Below are 25,697 nucleotides of genomic sequence, written 5' to 3'. Positions count from 1 at the left end.
CATTTAGATATTGTGCTTGCTTATCATGTATATTCCAAATACAGGTTTTTCATGTTTGTCCTAAACATATGGGAAAAAATATGTTGCAGGTGTTTTACAACACATATGAAAATATATGTTAAAATTGCTTCTGTAAATTAAATGTTATTATAATGTCAGAGTTATATATAAATCGATTTATTTTGCATTAATTTGGTTAAATTAGTGATTTAACACTTGTAAACCATTTGTACTTTTTTGCATAATTGTATTAACCATAAGTGTACAGTTTTTTTTTTTTTAAATTGTTCCTGTACCCTTGGTATATTTATTGATATGTATTCCAAATCTACACCATCTTTGAACTGGTCAACATGAATTTATGTTCTATGTTGTGAAAAAAAAAAGTTAGCCAATTCTTTATTTGTATTTAAACAGAGGTAGATTGTCAAATAGTGAACATTTGTGTGGATTATTGTTCTTCTGTAGAATTTGCTATTTTCTTCTATTCAAAATGAAATTAAGACACAAATGTCTCGAATCCACCGGTCTGGTAAAACTTCCAAAGACCAAATATGGAAAACAGAAATACACAACAAATAACAAATGCTATGCAGCCAACTCTACTAGTAACGTTAACAATTGTTTCCTGTATGACATCATAGCTTTTTATCGCACTTCTGTTGACACAACATAAATGCAGCTATCCCTGAGCCAAGATGGTTTTGTTGCATGTTCAAAAAATCTGAATAAACCAATGTTATTTCTATAAATAAACCAATGTTATATCTATAAATAACAAACGATTTGATAATTATCAAGAACTGAAGAACAGTAAATGTTCAACCATTTGATTTTTATGTGTGGTGCAATAAACATGCAATTCAAACTAGTACTGTACACCTGCAAGTTAAAGGAAACATAGATAGACAACTACACTATATTCTGACATTACTAAAGAAACAGCTACAAGACCTACTTTCAGTGCACATGACACAAGTAAAAAATAATCCAGGACTAAGGCAAGAGTCAAGAAACAGAATAAATTCAATACAAGTTACTTTGATGATTACATCGTTTCATAGATTTGTAAGAGTTGTGCCCCTTACCGTAGGTTTACCTCCTTAAAACGTATTACAAATTTGCAGCATAAAGTATTTCAATTTGGTTCAGGTAGTACATCATAAATTACACTAGGGGAAACTATTGCATCCTACACTCTTCGCTCACCTGAAATACAATTCTGAAAATAAAATGTGTCATGGAGCACAGCTATTTAAGCTAGCAGAGGCAAAACCTCAAACAGATATGAAAAATATGGACTGAATACAGCAACCAAGAATGAGTTATAGTCTCATGCAATAAAGGTAACTGCAAAATTTCCTCTTTTTTAATAAATTAAATTCCATAAATCTAAATTGTTATATCATAAATTTTCAAAAATTAAAAGAGCTTTCAACAATATAAATAAACATTTTACCAATGTTTTATGTTTGCAATGAAATTGCTGCACAGGTTTTTGAGCTATAGTGCAAAAAAACAAAAAACCTACCCATTTCTGTACAATTAAAGTCCCATAACTAAAAAAAATCCCAAAAAATCGAAAATTCATAAAAATTCATAAAATTGAAGTTCCACAAACATTTGTGGCAGGTTTTTTAGTCATTGTGTAAAGTGTGAACTACAGACCGCAAAGGGACAAACACTGTTATACCATAACACATTCAGTCTTAAAACATTGGCCTTTAAAAATGATTTCACATGATTGACAGATCAGCATTTCTTTAGATGTCTTACAAATATTCATGAAGGTAAAAACGATAGTAAAAACCTAGGGCATACAAAAGACATGAAGTCAACATAAAACAATTTTATTTTTGTTCTGATGCAGCAATAAACTTGAAACCATTAGCAATAGCTTTCTGGATGAGTTTTCTACTCTCCATAAAGAAGGTAGAAAACTGAATGTTTGGGTATTTCTCAACCATGTCTTCTACTCCCTTCTCTGTTACTGAATCGCATCTTAAATTTAAAAAATAAAACATAATATCATGAAATACAAATAAAGGTAAAACCTATATTTTATATGCTTGTCTTAACTTGTCTTAAGTAAGTAACTTGCTCCGGAGGAATTCTGTGTCACGTTTTTTTTTTTTTTTTTTATATTCTTATTATTCTTATGTCCTGCTTGGTTACATACAGCTTTAGGCTGTTCCAAAATTAATTGTGTGTGTGTGGAAGGGGGGGTTGTTTAGTCAGGAGTAACTACTGATAGATATATGATGAGTAGTGCACATACCAAGTGTCATGCAAGTTATATTTTGTAGTCATTTAGCTCTGTGATAATTCCTATGTTTTCCATTGAAACATACTAAGCAATGCCATCATATTTCAATTTGGTGTCTAAGAGGTTATAACAAAAAACAACACCCCAACAAAAAATTTAATTTTTTTCACAAAACAATTTAAATTTTATCCGAGTACTGAACTATTACATTTAATATTTTTGCCACCCCTATTATATCATGAAATCATTGAACACCATGCTATTGCTGAATTATGATATTGATATATCATAATCACAAACATGATTCCAAAAATAAACATGATTTCTGATACAAATGTACTGATTAATCATGATCATAATCATGAGTAAGAAACAGATGTCAATCCTATCACGATAGTTACCTAATCAGACCAAGATATTTGAGAGCAGGACAGTTTTCTGTTATATCCCAGATGCCTTTATCTGTGACATCTTTACACCAACCAAGATCCAGTTTCTCTATATTTCTGCCATGGGCAGCTATTCCTCTTAACCCTGTAATAAACACAGTACAAAAACTGGTACACAACAATACAAGACAATAGAAATACATGTACTGTATCTCTCAACAATTTCTCAACAAATCATTTCTCAGAAGTTTTTCAATCATAGAGTGCAGAGTAGTCCAAAATCAATAAAATAAACAGGATGTTGATATGAGACAGTGATTTAAATTGCTTACAACATAACGAGAATAGGTGTATATGTCAGTGACACAACCCCACCAGACGAAAATGTCAGCACAAGGCTACCAGCCTCACACCACAGGACAGGCTGCGGCTGGGCCCAAACGACTAGGAAACCCACACACCACAGGGCAGGCTGCGGCTGGACCAAATCGACTAGGAAACCCTCACACCACAGGACAGGTGCGGCTGGGCCCAAATGACTAGGAAACCCACACACCACAGGGCAGGCTGCGGCTGGACCAAATCGACTAGGAAACCCTCACACCACAGGACAGGCTGTGACGACTAGGAAACCCTCACACCGCAGGACAGGCTGCGGCTGGCCCCAAACATTATTCACAGGTACAGCGAAGGAGTTGCCCCTATTTACTCAAGTAACATAAAAAAAAAAAAAACTAAGTTGAAAACAAAACAAGACATACAGGGGCCAGAAATTCCTGACGGGACAGGCGCAAATGTATGCCCCATCTATATGAAACCTCATATAAAATTTTAATTAATTCGTCCATTGGAAGTAAAGGTATTTGTGATGAAATAAGGACAGACAGAATAACATATGGATGTTAGGATTACCAGAATGACAGATAACGGACAGATGAATAGATGGAAAGAATGACAGATGGACAGACAGACAAATGGATGGAAAGAATGACAGATGGACAAATGGAGTGACAAATGGATGGTTGGAAGAGTGGACAAATGAATGGTTGGGGAGACAGAGTTGGGGTACAAATGTACAAACATACCTTCATCACTAATACTACAACTGACACAAAACAACTTCTTTAATCTCTGTCCATATCGCATCATCTCTTGCATGCATCGATCATCAACAGTCAGGTTCAGAGAAACGTTTAGACACTCCAGTTTATCACACTGTCTTGTAAGCTGAGAAACAACAGCAGCAGTTATACTTCCCCCAGGTAAATTTGATATGTCAAGGTACTCCAAATTCTTCATCTGAAATTAGAGAAAAAATAATCAGTTCCGCTAATGTGTATGATAGACCAGCATCTCTTTTTTGGTATTTGAAGACATACATTTTGTATATTAATTTTAAAAGCATATAAATTTAATATCTTGATCAATACAAATTGCTCAATTACTTTTGTTACTTTGTATGTATCATTTTAGTTAGTTTATTTGTTTTTGTCTGTTTTCCATGTCTGGTCTTTGTCACTCGATTGCATTCTTTTGATTTTTGCTAGAATCTTGGTTCCCTTGATTACTCTATTAAACTTGTATTTAAAATGAGGAGGATATGATGGAATGACAGACAATATATGAAGGGTAAAACTCTGAAGACAAATACATTTGTAATACATTAAAAAAAAAATTAATTTCATTGATATCCAACAACGTTGATATTTTGCCAATTTAGCTGCCATTTTGAAAAAAAATCTGTAGATTATAAAAATGAAATCTTAATTTAGTAATACTTTTTCATTCTAATTGGTTTTGTTATCTTTATCTCTCATTTATACAACAATTATGTATAATCATACACAATATGTAATATTCTGTAAAATTTCATTAAATTCCATTCAGCGGTGTAGGAGAAGTAATTGATAAGACATAGGTATAATGACAAACTGATTTGGATCAAAAGCTGAAATAGGAGTGCAGGATGAAAATTAATCATAAAGAATCTTCTGAAAGTTTTATTTAATTCCATTAAGTGATGTAGAAAGAATTAGAGATTAAAGATGGATACCCCTCTGTACAATGGTAGGAAGTATGGATAGAAGATAGGACATCCGTATCAATATATACCACACTCTATGAAAGTGAGGGGTACAAAAATGTGACATTTCTGCTTACCCTACCGGTGCACCTGGTCCAAGCTCCCAGTTTTTACTGGAGTTGGAGTTGCTCATTTGCTTTTGTTACTTAGTATGTGTGATTTTATGTTCTTTGTTGTGTATGTCTGTTTTCCATGTCTGGTCTTTGTCCCTTACATTCTTTTGATTACTGCTATATCCTTGGTTCCCTTGATTACTCTTTCTAAACAAATTTTGTCTAGATGCATTGGAAGGAGTAGAATATCAAAGCAACAATTTAGGAATTAAGTTGACAAAGCAAAGCCTGGAAAACCTGAAGGAGCAATGTGTGAGAAGAAAGAGTAACATATAAGAACTGAAAAGTGTGCAAGAAAAGCACAAACCACAACCCCCCAAATAATAGGGGAGATAAACAAATTGTAGGTCAGCAGTTTCTGTTTCTTGAAAGTGCCAAATAATGGGGGAGATAAACAAATTGTAGGTCAGCATTTTCTGTTTCTTGCAAGTGCCATCTTTTACAAATGTATGAAACCCAACATCAATAGAAAGTTCTTTTACAGGTTTGAACATATTAACAGTACTTAAAAGTTTCAATCCTGAACAGGTTAAAGGTTGGATTAGCTCCCTTTGCATGTCAACAAAAAAATAACTGTACATCAGGAAGCTAGGATCATCAAGATGTGTAAATCTTGATCAAAATACACTGAAAAGTAGAATAGCATTCAAATTTAAAAGATGTATCAGCTAGATTATTATTCCTGACTTCCTTCCATGTGTTTGTCTCGCAAATTTACATTTCAAGACCGTAGCAAAGGATTAGACAGTAAAGAAAAACTGAAAAGAGATGAGAAAAAAGGGGGAAGGAGTCAAACTGAAAATAGATCTAGAAAAAAATAGAGAATCATTGCAATGTAATATTGATTTGAAAAATTAGAAATATGATGAATAGCAAAAGAAAATACATCCATAATAAAAGTAAAACTTTCTCCTTGGGAAGCAGTTATTTGCTTTGATATTAACATGGGAAACGATAAATATAAACTTGTTCCTTTGCAATATCTAATTTCAACAACGTTCAGTGTTGAATAAGATAACCTAAACCTACATCTTGCATAACGTCTATATCCCTATTACAATAGTATACACCTGAAGTCCTAATAAAAATCATCTACACAAATCTAACCTATGACCTTTGAATCATCGAAAGAGTAATCAAGGGAACCAAGATTCAAACGAAATCAAAAGGATGTAATCCAGGGACAAAGACCAGACATGGGAAACAGACATACACAACAAAGAACATGCAATAATCAAAATAATATGTACAAAGAAACAAAAGTAAATGAGCAACTCAGACTCAACTAAAAACTGGTAGCATGGATCAGTTGCAGTGGTAGGGTAAGTGTCCTCTGATTTCTAGAGACACCTGCCGTATTGCTCCTAAAAGTCAAGTCCTGGGTAGATGAAAAGAGGAAAGGAAAAATATGACATATTAAACAAAGCAGTTATTATGATGCAGATGGACACACCGTAATGATCCATGAATTCATAATGACAACCATAAAACTTCTGTAGTGATTACCTCAATCTTGTAACAACATAAACCCTGTTCCTGAAGCCTAGTTGAAAGAAGTCTAGTGCAGTACAAAAAGTCAATGAATTCATTCAAGAATGTATAAAATCATTTGACAGAAAAGAAATTAAAATTTCCTGCACTTATACAGATTTGTGGAGATCTACTTGACAAGAAAAGTAGATATGGTCATGTGCAGTGCGGTAGTGGAGATTTCTAAGTCTCAACAATCAAGTCATGTGATCAGGACTCTCATACATTGTTTGAGTTAATATTGTAAGTTCATCAGTTGTTATGCATCTTGAAAGAAAACTAATGGATGTCATGTCACCTGATCAGTCCAAACACATAGTGTTGACAATAACAAGTCTATTTACATTTGACTGCCAAACTAATAAGCTCTAATTTCAATACATGGAGGCACCTCTAAAATACTGACCCTATAAACAGAACAGATCCCTGTGTCTGTTATGTTACAATTAGCTAATGATAAGGTCAGAAGATCTGGGCAATGCTCTGCTAACATCTTCACAGAAGTGTCTGTAACCTACAATAAAAAAATAAAACATATGAGCTTATAAATGAAATCTGGAAAATGCTTGGCTAACATCAAAACAGAGGTGTCTGTAACCTGAAGTATAAGCTTATACATGAAATCTGGACAATGCTTGGCTAACATCAAAACAGAGGTGTCTGTAACCTGAAGTATAAGCTTATAGAGGAGATCTGGGGTATGCTTGGCTAACATCTTCACAGACATAAAGCTATATTTTAATGTTCCAGAATGAATTTCCACAGGTTGAAAGCTCTGTGCAAACTTTGTTTCAGTCATATGACCTTTAGCCTTTCTGATATGATACCAAAATGCATAGTAAGAATATATTATGATGCTTCTGAATGACCTTTACTACTAACACTACTTTCAATCTACATGTAAAACCTACAACCTAAACTTCTATTGATTCAGAACAATAATATTTTGAAGGCTATGGTAGCCCAAGACTTACTAGACATGACCTTTGACCTTACCTCATTACAATGATCTAGTACACATTCTTTTGAAGATCATGGCATTCAAAGACTACCTTGTTTTGGATTATGACCTTTGTCCTTACCTTATCGCAAATGTTCTGAATGTTATAGCAACCCTAGAATAACATATCCTGACCTTTGACTATACTTTATTACAATGATCCAGTATTTTTTTAAGGTTATAGTAGTATTAAACTAACATATCCCGGCTTTTAATCTGTGATCTTCGGTCTCACTTTATTACAATGATCCAGTGTAATATCATAATGGTTATACATGTAGCAGTCCTAGATGAACCTTTCTTAACCTTTGACCTGCAACCTTTGGCCTTACCTTATTACAATGATCCAGTATGATATTTTGAAGGTTATGGCAGCTCTGGGCTATCTTTCCAATGCCAATGTCTGTCATTTGACTGCATCTACTGAGTACCAGCTCTCTAAGTTGAGGACAACCTTCACTTACCTAGAATAGAAAGAATATTTATATAAGGAAAGATTCTTGTTCATGCCTCTTCAAACTCGGACTAAAGTAAGAGATCACTAAAAGTTTTATTATCATTCCATGGGTAAGCGAATGATAATTATTCAATATACAATCATAACAGGATTTTTAAAAAATTTGTTCTTGAAATTGCCGAAGTTTCCATCTATTTTGAAGGAAAAATTTGACAGTAAATTGTACGGTATGTTTGTCTTGGCAATTGTTTAAGAATATCAGTCAATTGAAATCTTAGTGAAACAGTTATTTTCCAACCCTTATTTTTGCCCAGTATTTTAGCCCAGTAAGCAGTAAATTTCCAAATTACAACTTAGTATCAGGATTTTGTCATTTTGTTTATTAATTAAGTTTACATATCTCTGATCATTTGAATACATTTTGTACATGTATATCAGTAGATACTGTTATTTACTGTGAAAGTACTATTTTAGCCAAAACCCTCCAATAAATCTTTAATTCTATGTGAGAGATTCTAATTTTTTTATGGATTTTGTGGGAGTCTCCCCCTAATGTGGGAGGGTTAACAGGTTTGCCCCTTCCTTAAAACAGTAGGAAAATGATCTCCATGAAATCACAGGACGATATGGTAACATACATTACTTGTCCACTGGTCACTGATTCTGTAACAACCATCTAAATACAGGCATTGTAGGCTTCTACATGAGTTACCAACCATCATCAAAACATCATTCTCTACCGAAAAACATCTGTAAAAATGGAAATAATTGTGAGTCATTCACCATCGAAAAAAAAACAGCTGTAACACAGGAAATAGCGGTGACTTGTTCTTCACCAAAAAACATCTATAACATAAGAAATAATAGCACATTGTTCACTACAGAAAAAACATCTGTAAAAAAGGAAATAATGGCAAATTTCATTGGAACTCTAGGTAAGTCACAGTTGCAGATAAAAATCTCACTGGGGCTTGTTACATTTGTCCAACAAATTGATTGATTGATTATTAGGGTTTAATGCCCAAGCAGCAATATTTCAGCTATATTCAGGCGGTGAACATGAAACGAATGATAAATGAACATGAAATTACAATGATGATGATGAAATGAAAACAGGGATGGGGCACAAGGACAATAGAATCAATTATCTTTGATTGCCACTAGAAAAGGGAGGGATGGGTAGGGTCCGGCAATTTAGCCTCCTATGGCGGAGCACAAAGGTTCCTACTCCTATCGAATATCACAGCAGGGTTCTTTAACATGCGAGGAACGTGGCATCTTTCCCAACACGGTGCACCAGTATGGTTTGCGGTCAAGTTTTCCTCATCATAGCCTGACAACATACATTTGTACCAATAAAAATGACAAATTTCTATACCCAAATGATAAAGGTAAATTGCAGAAGATTTTGCATTGTAATACAGCATTTCTATGGCAAGCCAAAGTGGACAAAAATGCCTATTTATAAATATTAATAAATAATTATAAATATTTATAATTGAATTATAAATATTTATAAATCCAAGACAATTACAAATATTTATAATTCATTTATAAATAGGCATTTTTGTCCACTTCGATTGAATTATAAATATTTATAATTCATTTATTAATATTTATAATTGCCAAATTTATAAATATTTATAATTGAATCATAAATATTAATAAATGATTTATAAATATTTATAATTGAACTATATATATTTATGAATGGATTACAAATATTTATAATTACTTCAGGGAAGAGGGCACTTTAACACATAGCATGCTTTTTTTTTCAAAAAAAAGGGACATTGATTTTGTATGTTTGTGTTAAGTCAGTAATTTGTATTCTTATTGCTTACCTGCCAACTTTTGAAAATGAAGGTTGCAAACTGAGTAAATTTAACTGCATGATTAATATATGCATGACACCCTTATTGTATTGAAAGACCTTTCTCTGATGACCAAGTGCTTTCAGAAATTTAACACATATATATAGAGGTGATTAAGCTGAAATTGTATTAAAGTAGCCTTCAGATCCCCTATGAAAGAGTTAGAAAATCAGTTTTAATTTGACCAATAGTTTTTTTTTTATTTCAATTTGATAAAGTGTTGTGTTGACAAGATTAATCATTGTGCATGTAGTGAGACAGCAAGTCAACTAATGGAGGTGATAAGGGCAAGTGATTCTTTGCATTTATGACAAGTTGCATGAAATGTTACAAATATTCAATATTGCTCTAATTAAATATCAGAATCTGTACTACATTGTAAGTAAAGGACATATTATTTCCTATAATTATTACAATTACAACTTATGGAAAGTGTCCTTTACTGTTGAAGATATAGAAAATTATTAAAATATTGAAATTACAAGGGAGGTACAATGTAACTGACATCTTGAATAAACAAACATGTGCAACATGCAATTGTTTACACCGGTAGTTCTACAATTTGAACCTGTTAACTTGGAAATATTTGTAAAATTAGTTGTGCAGTAGAAATTAGTTATTAAGCAATGATTGGCAGTCCATAAAATTGTTAAAGATCCAATCGGGATTCATTTTCTACTTGTCAATCATTATCGGATAACCCTGGTCAGCAGAGTGATCACCGATAATTACCTGAGGTTTACCTGAGGGTTAATTACGACAGGATGTATTTAATGAAGGTGACACTTCTTAATTGGCTTGGGGTAATTTATTAACAAGAGTGGCAATCTTAAAGGGTCATACAGATAATTGTAAATGGGCACTAAAGGGGTACTCAATAGGGGCAGCAAGGCCCGGGCGTGATAGGGGCGGGGTGCTGCACCCCTCCATTTTGCCCTAGCTAGGGCACTGATATGTCCCTGATTAATGTAAAAGAGTGTAAAGGGACTTCTATTTTTGATGATTCTTAAAAGCTAGGGAGTTTCTTTTTTAATTAAATCTCTGGCATGCTATTTGGATTCTCTGGAAAACATGCTTGCATGAAAATAGAAAAAAAAAATATGTGCTTTATTCATATGCAATGTACATGTACATTTAAGTTTTATTTAATGTCTTTACGAAGTGCTGTAAATATCAGATGATTCTGAAATATCTTATGTCAGATGCAAATACTACCATACTTTAAAAAAATATACCATTAAAATGGTCCTCATTTACTCACACAAAAGTGACTAAAGCTTTCAAAATCCTGGAAAAAACCCTGGACTTTGGTGAAATTGAATACGATACAAACATATCACTGACTTCTTGAGTTATATCCCTTACCCTAGGTCTACCTCCTTTGAGACTAGTTCTCATTAGAAACAAATTGTTATGACATAAATCATTGAACTTTCCATGTTTATATTTTTTTTTTACTTTTTCAGGAATGTTAGTTTTCAGATAAATTACACTACATATACATGTTTATATGATACACAGCATCATGCATGCCAAAATAATCATTCTCACCTTGTAAGCTTAAGTTTCTGAAGATGCTTGCACTTCACACAAACCAAACTGATTCCATAAGTTGTCAACAGTTTGGTATCCTCAAGATTTATACTAGTCACCCTATCACTGAAAGACGTCAACTGAGACAGCACATTATCCTGAGCTTTATGCTGATGACTAAGATCAACAGTTCGCCAAAGATCAGGGTCACGACATAAAGTATGCCACATTTTACAGACTAAACTCGCTTGGCAAAGCAGTTCGTACATAGATAAACTTTTGAAAATTTGAATTAAAATGTTTGACGGCAAGTTGTTTATGTGTTGAGGAAATTCTGAGTTCACTGATTCACCTAACACCATGTTCGAGCATGTACTGTCAGAACATGGCATCACATTCTCAACTTTTCCCGTGTCAACCACCATTTCATGTTTTAGTGGATCAGTCTGGGTTGCAGAGTCAGACATGCTTCTAAAATTAAACACATACTGGACAGACTCTCGCCTTTTACAACCATCCCCAAGTAAAACTGTGTGAGTCATATTTGACCTTGAACCTGTACCACCAAAGGTCAAAGTCATTTCAGTATGTCGATTAGGTTGAACTCTAAAAGTTGATCCAGACTTCCCTGACGATGGCTGTTGATTACATGTAGGTTCAGCTAGAGCATCTGAGCTTTCATTGTCTGAAGAATCTGAGTTTAAATTTTCTACTGGAATTATCTCCCCTGTATCTTCAACAACAATGTGAGGTGGTTCTCTATGCAGACAAGATTCAGAACTATAAGAACAACTTGGCCTATTATCACTGTCAGAATCTCGATTTTCATGCGGACAACTTGGCACAGATATTGTTGAAATATTTTGAGCATTCACCCAGTCAACCAAAATGTCAGTAGCACTACTGCATAGGTCACCACCACTAGAACATGAACTTGACCTTGAATTTTCATCAACTTCCTGTATATCTCCATGGATATTTATTCCCTGAGCTTCGTCAACTCCATTCATTGGAGAATTTCGTTCTAAAGTATGGTCAACAACTGCATTTTCATTAGCATTCCCAGCCAAATCATTTTCTGGTTGACCTTCTGTTTGATTGTCATCTCCTCCATCTCCTTCATCATCTTCTCCATCATCTCCTCCATTTAAATCTTGACTCACATTTCCCTCAGTATCTAAATCATAAGGAATTTTGTCCTTCTCGGTACATCTTCTTTTACATGGCTGAGAAGATTCTGATTCCATTTAACTGAAAAAAAAAGCGAAGAACTTCAGTTACAGACTGAAACACTTATATTATGCAGGGAATAGACAGTGATTAATTTTTTTTAAAAAGGGAAATACATTGTACTTACTAAATGATAGTTAAAATTAACTAACACCTGAGATTCATATGATATGGTCCATTTATTTACACAGTTTAATTCACCTACTGTGTATAGGTGGCTATTGTCCATCTTTTGACCAGCATGTCAATGTTTACCTTTAGTAGGACTAGGAAACATCTCAAAACAATATCTCAACTTAGTTTATTCTGGCATTCTCTACAGAATTGATAAAAAGTAAACAGCAAAAGTTGGATCAGTTTTTGATATAGTTTTACATGGAATTGGTGTAACTTTTTTTTATATTTAGGGTATGATATGCCTTAAAATATGATACACAAGTTTGTCTGTAGTCAGAGTGAAGTAATAAACATGAGATCATTTGGGCTCGATTAGAAATTAAAGAGTAATTAAAAGAATGTAATCCAGGGACAAAGACCAGACATGGAAAACTGACATACACAACGAAGAACATAAAGTAACTAAAATCATACATACAAAGTAACAAAAGCAAATGAGCAACTCCGACTCCACTAAAAACTGGGAGCATGGACCAGATGCACCGGTAGGGTAAGCATTCTCTGCTTTTCAAGAAACACCCGCCGAGTTGCTCATAAAAAGTCAAGTCAAGACACCAGAACTCTTTATATCTGTGCATTCTATAATACCAAAACATCTGATGACAGAAGTTTACAAATATTCGATAAATCTGTCAGAAGAGCCGCACAAATTATATATGCAGCTCTGCTTATTGGTGGTGATTTTAACCCGCCTGGGTAGGACTGGAACAGCAGTACATTAGATGATACTGGCTTAGTACGACTCACTAATCAACCTACTAGAAAAGAAAATACACTTGATCTTATGATTACAAACCTACCTAACCAAGCACCTTGTACTGAAATATTACCTGGTGTGTCAGACCATGACATCGTCTTTATAGAATTTAATGCCACACCATTAAGGCTAAAGCTAACACCTCGAAATAAACAAATAAATAGTAAAGCAAAATGTGAAGACATGAAAACAGAAATACAGCATTTACAACAAACAACATGTATAACAAATGTAAAATTGATACCCTAGCAGTTGAAGATTTAAGGTGGTAGACCTGGGGTAAGGGACATCACTCTTGAAATCAGGGATACATGTATGTTTGTATCATATTCAATTTCACCAAAGCCTATCAAGCTTTCACTTGAAACAGAATGAAATAAATTCAAGTTACTCGGATGCTTACATGGGATTGATGTAAAATGCTGAATATAGACGTTTCAATGGTTTTTAAGAGTTGTATCCCTTACCTTAGGTCTACCTCCTTAAAACACAATTAAATCAGACAACAGCAAAATATATTCCACAAAAAAAGCTTACAAAGAAACACACTCCCCTGGATAACACCTGAAATACGACAACACATGAAAACACAAGACTGCCTATACAAGAAAATGAAAAAATCTGGTAGAAACGAACTAATAGAGTGGTACAGAAAATATAAACATTACATGCAAAAACTGTTAAGCCAGTCTTATTGGCATTATATAGAAGATTCAGTCACCGCAAAACAAGAAGAAAAGAGGTTTCTCTGCTATGAAAAGATTTTTGTAAGAAAACGAATTACATGTTCATATATGTGGGAGTTGGACCATTAAACAAATGGTCAGCTTATTCTAGATGATAAACAAAAATCTGATGTATTAAATAGCCAATTTCATTCTACATTCTCAACACCAAGTAATATTCCAGAATCTGAATTCAGTGATCAAAACTAAATGTTGAAAAAACTTATCCTGTTATGGATGATATAAAAATTACAGTTCAAGATTACCAAGCTCTTACAGAATCTAAACCCATCAAAAGCCTGCAGACCTGACCAGATCAAACCTCCTATTATCAAAGATCTAGCCACTGATATATCACCAATACTTTGTCTAATTTATCAAAAATCTTTAAAACTGGTGAAGTACCAACTGACTGGAAAACAGCATGCCTCACCAATTTACAAGGTCTAAATATAATCCTGAAAATTATAGACCAATACCCTTGATATGCACTTGCTGCAATATCTTTGGGCATGTTGTAGTTACAGGTAATGCCATCATGGACCGTGCAGATGAAAACAATATCTTATATTCACTTCAACATAGCTTTCTGTGACAAAGATCTTGTGAAACACAACTTTTAGAATTTATTGATGATGTACCGTTAACTAAAAACCTTGAAAATTCTTTTCAGACTGATGTATTAATCATGGATTTCAGTAGAGCATTTGATAAAGTCAGTCACAATTTACTCACTCTCAAACTTAAAAAACATGGTTTACAAGGCAAACCTAATAGATACATAGCTTCTTATGGTATACAAGACAAAACTAATAAATGGATACATAGCTTCCTATCTAATTGTACCCAAGCAGTTGTACTTGAAAGTGTGACATCTGGCTGTGATGACATTCAGTCAGGGGTACCCCAAGGTTCTGTACAGGGACCCAGTCTGTTTTTATTTTATATTAATGATATGCCAGTAGGCCTAACTTCCACAATACCTTAATTTGCCAATTACACCATCGCCTATAGATATCTAGCAGTTAAATCTAACGACGACTGCAAACCACTTCAAACTGACAATTAAACTAGGAGAATGCATGGGAGCAAAAATGCCACATTGCATTCCACTCTGACAAATGTAATGTCCTTCCGATTTCTAGTAACAAAAACCCTATCAAATATACCAACACATTACATGGCCATACACTAGAACATGTTGATAAAGCTAAATATCCTGGCATTAGGATCTAATCTGACGTTAAATGGCACAGTCATGTGAGCAACATATGCAATAAAGCCACCAATACATTAAGCTTGCTAAAATAAAAATAAAATTGGCACATCAGTTCCACCAAGGTAAAGAAGCAGGCATATAAATCGCTAGTCAGGTCATCACTGGAATATGCCTGCTCTATTTGGGATCCATACACTGTAGATGACATAAACAAAATAGAAATGATTCAAAGGCATGCTGCTAGGTTTGTGACAAACAGGTACCACAATACATCTAGTGTCTCCAACATGACAACAGACAGTCCCGAAACATACACTCATTACCTTTCCAAATTCCTCAGTGTTGGTAACAAGTCAGAGAACAATCTTTCTTTCCAAGAACCAGCAAACATTGTTCATAGGCATACGAAGCAAAAACTTATTGGTAATGTTTGACTTATGGAAATGCAATTTCTATTCTGAAGAAGATTGAAAATAAGAAAACAGGTAAAATATGTAAAAAAAAAAAACATGTTATGTAAAAATTATTGGTACAGCATAATGTACCTGGAAAAATTATTGGTACAGTCAGTGCAGTACAAACCATACCAGTCCAAGTCATTCAAAACAGTAAAGTCAACTTAAACTTACACTCATTAAACATCTACAATAACGTACCTATGTACACAGTTTAATTAAACTCACTTTTTGTTTATTTTTAAATTCACTCCTTTTGTAAATGTTTAAATTCACTAGTTTAATCTAGTTTGGAAATTTTGTTAATGGCATGTCCAGACAAAAGTGACAATATCTTCAACATGTTGAAATTGATCAGTAGATTGTAATATTACTATTAGTAGAAGTTGAGGCCATATTTCAGGGTGGGAAACTCACTTAAATTCTAGCCAGCCCTGAATACAATTTTTCAATATATTAACTATATGGCTATATACATTTTTCTTAAAATTAGCCAGCCCTGCCAAAAAATAGCCAGTCTCGGGCTGACGAGCAGGCTACTATTCTATTTCTAACTCTGCATATTTGTGGAAAGGTTATAAACCTTAACTGGCTTAAGCTGTTCAGAGTTCTTCTTTGTGCAAACACTCTACAGGTAGGGGAAGTGTGGCAGGTCAAGCCTTCCAGCATTGTAATAGGTAGTTTGGTTTAAATCGCCCAGTCAATTGACTACACTCGCACTGTCGCAGACCCCTGTTCTTCGTTACGAAAAAAATCTAGATTTGTGATTCTTACGGATTGATGTAATGTGTAAACTACATAATATTTTGGTCTGAAACTTGAAATGGAAGAATGCATACCAAAGAAAATGTTTGCAGTTACGTAGCTCAGGCTCTGTACTCAACAGTCAATATTATTGCAGTGTGTGTTCTTTTTTTACCAAGGGGAAAGGACGACGTTGAGGCGTTCCGAAATAAGTTAACGCATTCTAGTGACGTAATACACAATAAGTTCAAGCGGAAGTAAAATTTGACAGCTTCATAAATATTTTTTGCAACGAACCGTTCATTGAAATGGATTGCTATATTTGACAAGGGTAAATCAATTGCAAATTTATGCTAGAGATGAAATTTTCTTTAAAATAGGTAGTATGTATGCAACACTTGCAATTTCTTCTACATCATTTATTTTTGGTCCCTGCCCATAATTTTTACAGTTTACTATTACAGAATTTAGAAAGTAACTAACCATTTGATTATTTACAACAGTGACGTTTTAAAGTAGATGTTTTAAATACGCATGTACGTAGATCTATGCAACTCTTTGTTTAAATATATATTGCATTTATAGAAATATAATTGTGAGGAAAATCCTGCATGAATCTCACCTAAACTGTTCCAACTACTACAGTCAGTATATCACGGGTCCAGCTGTAGTAATGCCTTATTGCTGAAACAAGAACATGGAATAATGCACACTTTTAGTATTTGTTGTTGTTTTTTTTTTAACTATGAACTAAGTGTAAGCTTCTAACCATATATTTATCCAGTTGTCTGAAGAACAGGAACAAACTTGAAATGTTTAAAGTGTTTGGAAAATTGCTTACAAATTGTATAAAGATAAAGATGGATAACAAGTTATCCTGAAAAGTTGTTGAAGTGTGTCCCAACAAATTGCAATTAAAAAAAAATAATAATAACTTGAGAATTTTAAAAGTTGTACTGCCTTCACAGAAAATGGCAGTGTACTTTCCAGAAGCCTGATTTTCTTCAGTCCATAAAGCAATTAACTACCGTGATACAGTGAGACCCCAGTATATTCCAAAATACCTCACTCCTGTTGTCAGTAGTTTCAAATCTTGTTTTAATATTTAACATGTTGTGTTGAGGTGTCAGGTTCAGACCAATGTGTAGAATAGTACATAATGTAGTCCTTACCAACTTTTCCCTGTATGCAAGTAATGTTTTACCAAATTATTCATTATAAGGTTTTAAAAGTTCTGAGAATTACATGAGATATGCAAAAGTCAATGATGTATGTTTTTCTAATACATGTATTTATTGTTTTTCCTGTTTTGTTTTCAAAGGCCAAAAAGGTATAACTGAAAGTTACCATACCACTTTTCTGTCAGAATTTTATGCACTTCTGAAAACATCCAGAGAGTTAAATTTCACTTAAAGACTTTGGGTAACGTTTTGAATGATTTGATATTGTTTTAAAAAAATAAACTTAGGAAGTAACTCTGAGTTTGAGTTTTATACTATGCCTAGCATCAACCCCTGTACCAGCAAAGAATGGAAACGGCCTTGTCCAGAATGAAAAGAATAGTTTGGTAAACAGTCGTACACAATTTCAATGTATCATCCTCAATTTTTTTTAGTAATATTATGATGGTATTATTAAGTAAAATATATATTGAAACTGTACAGATAACCAAAATATTGGATTTAGATTTGGGTAAGGGAATTTCAGATTACATGTACACATTTTGGACCTTTTGAAAACAGAAAATCAAATAAAAAAATCAGATCTTTAACTAAAAACATTTTGAAAATAATTGATTTTGTCTTAGCCATAATGTTATTCTGTAAACATAGTAAACAACGTGATGTACAAACTTTCAGTTGCAAATATCACATACATGTACCTGTAATGTAATATTAAATGAAGAAATCAGAAATAGGGTATTAGGGGTACAGGTTACACATTTCAGATACCAAGATGTCATGATATTGCTGGAGTTGGATTGAATTCTCATGCCACAACCCCTGACCCAGTTCTGCAATCTGGTAAACTTTAAGGGTCCATAGTATATTCGGTCCTAAATTTTTATTTTTCTGTTCTATTTATTTTCTGAATAACACTCTTGCATACATGTACACATTTAATTTTTCTCAACAACTTCTCTAAGAGGGATATATGCATTTAGGTTGGCATAACTGTTCACAATTGATACAAAATGTATTTAATTAAGTGCAATTCACATAAATTTACTGAAACAGCAAAATTGATTGGATTATCAGTACATTTTTTTTCCATGAGCATTCTTTAAACCAGAACTCACTTTTTCTCCAACAAATTAAAGATACATGTATGTACAGTTCTGAACTGTTCAAATGATTTGTACAAGATACATTTGTTGTACATGTTAGACAGAGAGAAAGACTAGTTGCCTCACTCTAAATAAAATATAACACATGTAAATTTTGTATATGTAAGACTTTACACATGTACATTTGCAAATTGTTCTGTTCAGTCACTACATATAAATGTACATGTAGTGACTTGCATGTATGTACAATAAGAAGGTCTTAGTTTATTTAGACTTGGTTTGTTCCTAATCAGAATAATGAATGGATTGAAGAGTATTCTTTGGGCTATAAAGAGTTTTGCATCCATGAGCTACATGTAGCACATCAGACCAATGGAAATGTGCCAGAAAGTCTGACCTGTCAGACACAAATCTGAGTGGACAGACAAGATATTCACAAATGTTTGACCTATTGGCTTGGTGGTCAAATAAAACTTTCCATGTGTCTGAAACTAACAAACACAACATTCATGGTTATATACATGTATATGTACAATTGACAACAGTGTACATGTACGTATGTATTTACATGTACGGTGTACATGTAACATTAGAAAAAAATTAGTACTTGAATAACATGAATATAGGGAAAGGTGAAAAGTGAGTTAAAAAGTTACAAATGTCACATTTTTAGTTTTCAATAGTCAAAATGAAATTGGAAACATAGATTGGAATAAAATTTAAAAAAAACGAATGAACATAAAAATAAGGATACAAGTAAATGAAGGCAAATGCATCAGTGTTAGGTTTCAAATTCAGAGAGTTTTAACTGATATTATTATTTTGAATTTTTTTTAACCAAATGCATATGAGCAATAATTTGGTTTTCGTATCATTTCTAATAAACGGTGAAAAGTGTTAAAATATTGTTTTTCAGTGAGAGAAGTTGATATTCAACCCTCAAGTGTCACTAATTATATAAACATATCGGTATTTCCCAATCTCCCAAAGAGAAAATTTGACATTACAAAATTCTAAATGCTAAAAACCAAAGATCAAGTTGACTGCTTTTGTAGTGATTTTTTTTAATTAAGTACAATATACATTTATCTTAATGGGCTATTGGTGAACTCAATGAAGGAAGCTTTTATAGAAATTTTTCACAAAAGTGTTCCACGACACTTACATGTACATGTATCTGAAAATAACAATAAGTACATGATTTATAACAGTTTTAAGTTGAAGTGGAGCAAATCTTTTTTCTTCTCAAGAGTAAGGACTTCGATTTTTTAAAAATGCAATATTATAAAATGATTTAATAGTGGACACACAATAAAGTAAAATAAATTTATAGATTAAAAAAGTAATAAGACTTTATGTTTGAAGTTTTTAATTTGCCCTCAGGTTCATTTTGAGTTATCAGTGCCAGGCTTTGTGTTTTATGACCTTTTCAACATCCTGTTATCCTGGTCGCAAATATTAACACTGGATGTGTGTTTTACCATTACAGTACAGAATCTGAATTTTTCCAAAAATTCAACTGGTTAATTTAATCATATATTTAAGTAGCACTCCGGGTTAGCATCATGAAAAATGTGATTTCATGGTAGGAAAGCCTCCATATTTTTATTTTTGATATTTTGTTTAAAACATTATAGTTAACAGAAAATAACATGTGGCTTCTCATATAACCCTTGTTCTTAGGTGATAAAAATTATATAAAATGCATTGTAGAATTTCAAATTAAGGGGGATAACTCTGTAAATGACATTAAAATACAATAGAAACTGTTGGATTTTCAATGTGGATTTTCTTTTAAGATTAGACGGATATGATTAATTACATATTTCATCATAATGACTCACATAACAACTGAATAACATAAATCGTAATATGTATCCTTTATTGAGATGTATCACATTTCACAGAATTTGCATGATTCTTACAAAGACTGCTACTTAGAATCTAAACAGTTCTTTTATTGCAATAAAATGGTAAGAAAAATCTTAAATCTGTTATATAAAATAAATAAACTGTATTTATGATTTCATTTCTTGATATTTGTTAAATTTTAGCATCCAAATATAACTAAGTCTATATTAGTAAATAAAACTGATGTCAGCTCAGAATTGCAATTGAAATTAGTTTCTTCTGCTTATCAATTTCATATCGTGGGGTAAATTTAAAATAGTTATTATTTTTCAGTTTTTCCCTTCTTAACTTTGGGTACATGAAATATTCTAGTTATTGGAAAAATTAAATGAGCAAAATTTACTTTGTAATTCTGAAGTTTGGTCACAAATTGAAAATATATTACATGTACATTTTGAACTTTAACAATAAAAACAATTACATGTATTTCAAATAGTTCAATGCTGATCATTTAACGTTATAGAAATGGAAATTCATTCAAATAATTTAAATTTAACAGAATTATTTTTAAAAACTTCTTGATAGTTTAAAATAATTATACTGACTAAATGTAATAAAAAAAACTTTAATTTCTGCTCACATGCAAACTCTAAATACTAGCATGTACATATACTTGCACATGTACATGTACATTGTACATGCATAACATATACTGCATTTAGCTGAAAAATAAGTATAATGATTTTTTTCTTTATTTTGTTTTCAAATGTAACATTGGTCTGATATAATTCTGTAAGTGACACCTATAACTGAGCGGAGTCAGCTACTGCATCAAGAAATGCTTTACCTGTACAGTTAATTAGTCACTTTCTGTTGTATATTGAAATCACAGGGGATGCCGTGAAATGGCGTCCTGTTAAAAACATGTCTAAACGAGACCTGAGTAATCCCAAAACTTGTCTAAACCAGACCCTGAGTAATCCTAAAACTTGTCTAAACCAGACCCTGAGTAATCCCAAAACATGTCTAAACCAGACACTTTGTAGAGTCCCTTTCTATAAATTTAAATGTATTTTGAACCTTGTTAAACCAAACACCTGTCTAAACTGATCAAATTTTAAAGTCCCAAAGGAGTTTGGTATAGACAGGTCTCACTGTACAAGTGTAGTGGCTTTTTCAAAGTACACTCTAAGCATTATACAAAATATAATGAGGAAAATTGCTTCATTCTTCACCAAATTTTTAACATTAAAAGGTCGTAGTTTCAATAATGTTTAAATTAAAACTGTAGTGGTTAAACAGGAAGATAATTTCATTTCTACCTCAAATGATGTTACATGTACATATATTTTTAATGGTAGTTTAAACTAAAAATCAAAACACAGAGGTTGGAGGTCAGGGTTTTTATTTGGACCAGGAAGTTTATCGTAGATGCAATAAAAATATTGATTTTTTTTTTAATTTGCATGAGTGAGTGCATATGAATTTGAGCCACATGTAGACTTGCAATTCAAATATTTACAATTGTACAACATTACATTACATTAATGCATCATACACATACCTTGTATGATTTATTTATAAGTGACCTGGATGTACATATATGATATTCTAGGTACATTTGTACATGGTATGTATTTTAACCTGTGTTTATTATGTAATAGTTGCTATAGATCAGATGATTTTCGTTTTCCACTTCGATATAAATGTACATGTAGTGGGTAAATTTACATTTGTACATTTGAGCACTACTATACACGTATAAAGTTAATTTATACTAATAATGGAAACCTGTCAATTGGGAACTGCTTTTGGACAGCAGAAATTACCCAGTTGAAACCGGTGTTTGATTGATTCAGGTTAAAATTCAGTTACACTTACACATATTACCAGTATATCAGGGTAGGAAACTCACTCCAATTCTAGCCAGTCCTGAGTATAATTTTTCAATATATTTACTACATAGCTTAATAAATTTTTGCTACAATTAGCCAGCCCTGCTAAAAAATAGCCAGTCGTGGGCTGGCGGGCAGGCTACTATTTTTAACTCTGAGTACATGTTTACCGATATGAAAGGACTTCAAAAAAGGTGTTTGGTTTAGAAAGATTTTTGTTATTCACAGTTTAAACAGGTTTTGCTGTACATGTTTATATGAACCCATTCAGTTCCATCTTCAAGTTTTTGGTGTAGTCTTGACTATTTGTTTTGTTTGTTCTTTTTTTTTCACATTGTTAAATACATCCACTCGCATACATTTGTAACTTCAGAGATACATGTACCAAAGTTTTGATTTGTTTTCCCAGTTCTTATAAATGTTTAGTGATAACATTTTTGCTGTTTAGTTAATGCTGAATCTATGTTAGTTCTTAACACAACCTCCATTAATCAAACAAACGAATTTAATCTGAGTTGAGCCAAATTATTTGAATGAGTGAACATGAAGTTTACAGAGATGTTTGCCTTTAAGGATACTTTGTACATGCTGTTTCTACAAATGCATGTATTGACAACAAATTATGTTAGATACGTATTGTGAATTTCTCAAAAGTACCTATGTTAGAAATCATAAACTCAGATTTATGACAAAATGTCTCCTCTACTTTGGAGAGGGAACATACATGCATTGTTTTTGCACTGTCTGTCTGTCCATCACACTTTTTAAAGTAAAACACTTTGGAAACTACTAGCAGTACTGCATCAAATTGTGACTGTGCATATTACCTGGAATTTACATGCATAATTCACTGAATTTCATGGGAGTTATACCCCTTAGAACTTTTTGAGATATACATGATTTTTGTAGGCAAAAAAAACTTTAATTAAGTAGAGCTTTTCTTCACAAAAATGACCGAAAATGCTGGATATAATGTTTTTATGTGAATTGAGCCTTCATGTGTGCAATGGAATGTGGTTTGGCCTTCAATTAGCAGCTCAGGTGTGAGCAAAATAGAGGAATCTATTTTAATACCATGATAATCTGAAAATGATGTTTAAATTTAAAAATTTTTTTTTCAGGATCATGGGTTATGGTACTGACTTGCAGGGGAAGGCATCCCATGAGGCCCTAATACGTTTCCATGACACTGAAATAAGGTTATATGAGAATATCAAACGATGCTTAACAATTCGTATTGATAGTGACAAGAAGTATGCCTCGTCATTGACCTCATTTGTACAGCAGGCCCAGAAAGTAGACTTTTCCGAGTTTTCTGAGACATGTGCTGTTATGCAGGTAATAAACCTATCCTTTAATCCATGAGAGACATATGGTATATTTTTATTTGTCGCTGCAAATTTTGTCAATAAAAAGTGTGTAGTTTATCAGCAAAAAAAACTGAAAAAGCTTACTTGTAAATTACCAGGCGTCGGTTTCACAAAAAGTCGTAAGTGTGAAATTGATCGTAAATCATGACGTCACAATGCTATTTTAGTTTATGATATCATTACTTACCATCAACATTACATTTATGACTTTTTGTGAAATTGAGACCAGGGGACTAAACTTCTAAAGCATTATTTGGGCTACTAAGACGTTATGTCATGCCGGCATGTTTTTCTTCTGGGCTTTGTAAAATTAATCTTGATCATCAGTCACTTCACCAGACCTACATGTACTAACTACTTCCTGATTTAGTATTACTCTGTATCACTTCATTAGGTATAAATCAGCTTTGCTTTCCTGGATATAACATTTTCATTAAGGAATGAACACTACACATTCAACATCTATGAAGCTGTTTCCACTGTACTGTACTAATTTGTTCAAAAAGGTGTGCATTAATTGGAGCAGAGTATGTTGCATAGGTGTCAATTTGTTCAATGCTGTGAGATAGCTGGATAGTAGATACATGTAGAAATCTGGATATACTATGTACATGTATTTTTGTTCAGAAACCATTTATTATAAGAAATTAAATGATACAAAAATGTACATACTTAGATGAAGTATAGCATATAGAAAACATTGAAGACATATTTAGCAACTTCTTTCACTGACAGGTCACCATGGTTACACCAAAAATGTGATATAAGGTATCAGTTGAGTACATGTACATGTAGTTTGAAAGCAATGTATTATGATGAAATCAAATCATGTAGATGGATTTATTTTTACTTTTTTGCAATAAGTACTGATTTTGAACTCTGTAGGCAGATCCCATAGTACCCTTAGGCTATTCACATGTCCACATTCACTTAAAAATCTTTCGTTGGGGTGGCACTGGTAAAAGGCATGCTTACATTGTATGTTAAATTTTATAAGAATCAGACAAAATGGACAAAAAAAATAGAAACATGCATGTAAAAAAAATCTCTGGCAATGTGATTTCACTCAAGGATGATGTCTTTATTTGAAAAATCAATAAGATTTTATTGTATTTGTGCTCTGCATCTCTGGATTTGCTCAGTGATTTTTCAATACATAATTAGAAAAATGAGGTTTTTGAGAGTTTTTTGCCCTTGAAATGTTCATTTTCAGTGCATTTCAATGAATTTATATCGCAATTTACCAAAATACTATGGAAAATCGTGTCTCCTTTCCTTTATTCTAATGATGGAAATAGTCAAATAAAACTTTCAAAATGTTGGGGTTTTTTATACCATGTTTCTTTACTGCCTGATTCTTACTGAGACTGATGCTTAATATCAGGTGTTTATTTGCCTTGATTGTCGAAACACTGGTTTGATAGAAGTATTTTAAATGGAGACTTTAGATAGTGTAAGAAATTTGTCACTAAATGTATTTTACACTAGAGATCTTATCAATTTTCAACTTAAAAGAAGAATACAAGTGGTACTTCATAGAAGTGCTTCCCGAGTACACGCTAGGAAGATGGTAAGATATGTACTTCAATTATACATGTACATGAACAATAAATGAAAAATAGTCATCATCATCATCTTTTGAGTTACAAATATAGATTTCAACATTTTCTGAATAGATGAATGGTTTATGTATTTTTTTTTTATGACCACAAATAATTGTGGTTGTATTATGTAATGATGTT

General features: G+C 32.8%; 2 protein-coding genes across 7 annotated transcripts in view; one reads left to right on the top strand and one right to left on the bottom strand.

Moving 5' to 3' along the window:
• Window positions 1-1,834: 1,834 nt before the first annotated feature.
• Window positions 1,835-16,780, bottom strand: LOC148597042 (uncharacterized). Of its 3 annotated transcripts, XM_088562656.1 has the most exons (9): window positions 16,648-16,765; window positions 15,677-15,810; window positions 11,264-12,496; window positions 8,477-8,588; window positions 7,714-7,845; window positions 6,788-6,895; window positions 3,741-3,954; window positions 2,668-2,800; window positions 1,835-2,001 (listed from the first exon to the last, which is right to left on the bottom strand). In XM_088562656.1, exons 3-9 carry the CDS (start codon window positions 12,490-12,492, stop codon window positions 1,851-1,853), a joined length of 2,079 nt encoding a protein of 692 aa, XP_088418782.1. In that variant the 5' UTR covers window positions 12,493-12,496; window positions 15,677-15,810; window positions 16,648-16,765; the 3' UTR covers window positions 1,835-1,850. The 3 variants fall into 3 exon arrangements, with proteins under 3 accessions (XP_088418782.1, XP_088418781.1, XP_088418783.1); XM_088562655.1 differs by lacking the exon at window positions 15,677-15,810 and having other exon boundaries at window positions 16,648-16,780; XM_088562657.1 differs by lacking the exons at window positions 15,677-15,810; window positions 16,648-16,765 and adding an exon at window positions 13,483-13,525.
• Window positions 16,778-25,697, top strand: part of LOC148597041 (tyrosine-protein kinase Fer-like) — a 40,058-nt gene continuing 31,138 nt past the window's right edge. For 2 of the 4 annotated variants that reach the window (XM_088562651.1, XM_088562647.1), the window contains exons 1-2: window positions 16,778-16,883; window positions 23,707-23,923. In XM_088562651.1, the coding sequence (XP_088418777.1) occupies window positions 23,711-23,923 (213 nt within the window). In that variant the 5' untranslated portion in view covers window positions 16,778-16,883; window positions 23,707-23,710. Of the gene's footprint in view, window positions 16,884-16,917; window positions 16,936-22,159; window positions 22,321-23,706; window positions 23,924-25,697 lie in introns of those variants that run through there. The other 2 variants (XM_088562650.1, XM_088562649.1) reach the window with 2 other exon arrangements.

This window comes from Perna viridis, chromosome 15 (genome assembly GCF_037379345.1).
Source record: "Perna viridis isolate PV_CMFRI_1.1 ecotype Kerala chromosome 15, ASM3737934v1, whole genome shotgun sequence".
NCBI classification, from domain to species: Eukaryota; Metazoa; Mollusca; class Bivalvia; order Mytilida; family Mytilidae; genus Perna; species Perna viridis.
The sequence above is the reverse complement of the archived record's forward strand: the minus strand, read 5'-3'. Positions and strand labels throughout refer to the sequence as shown.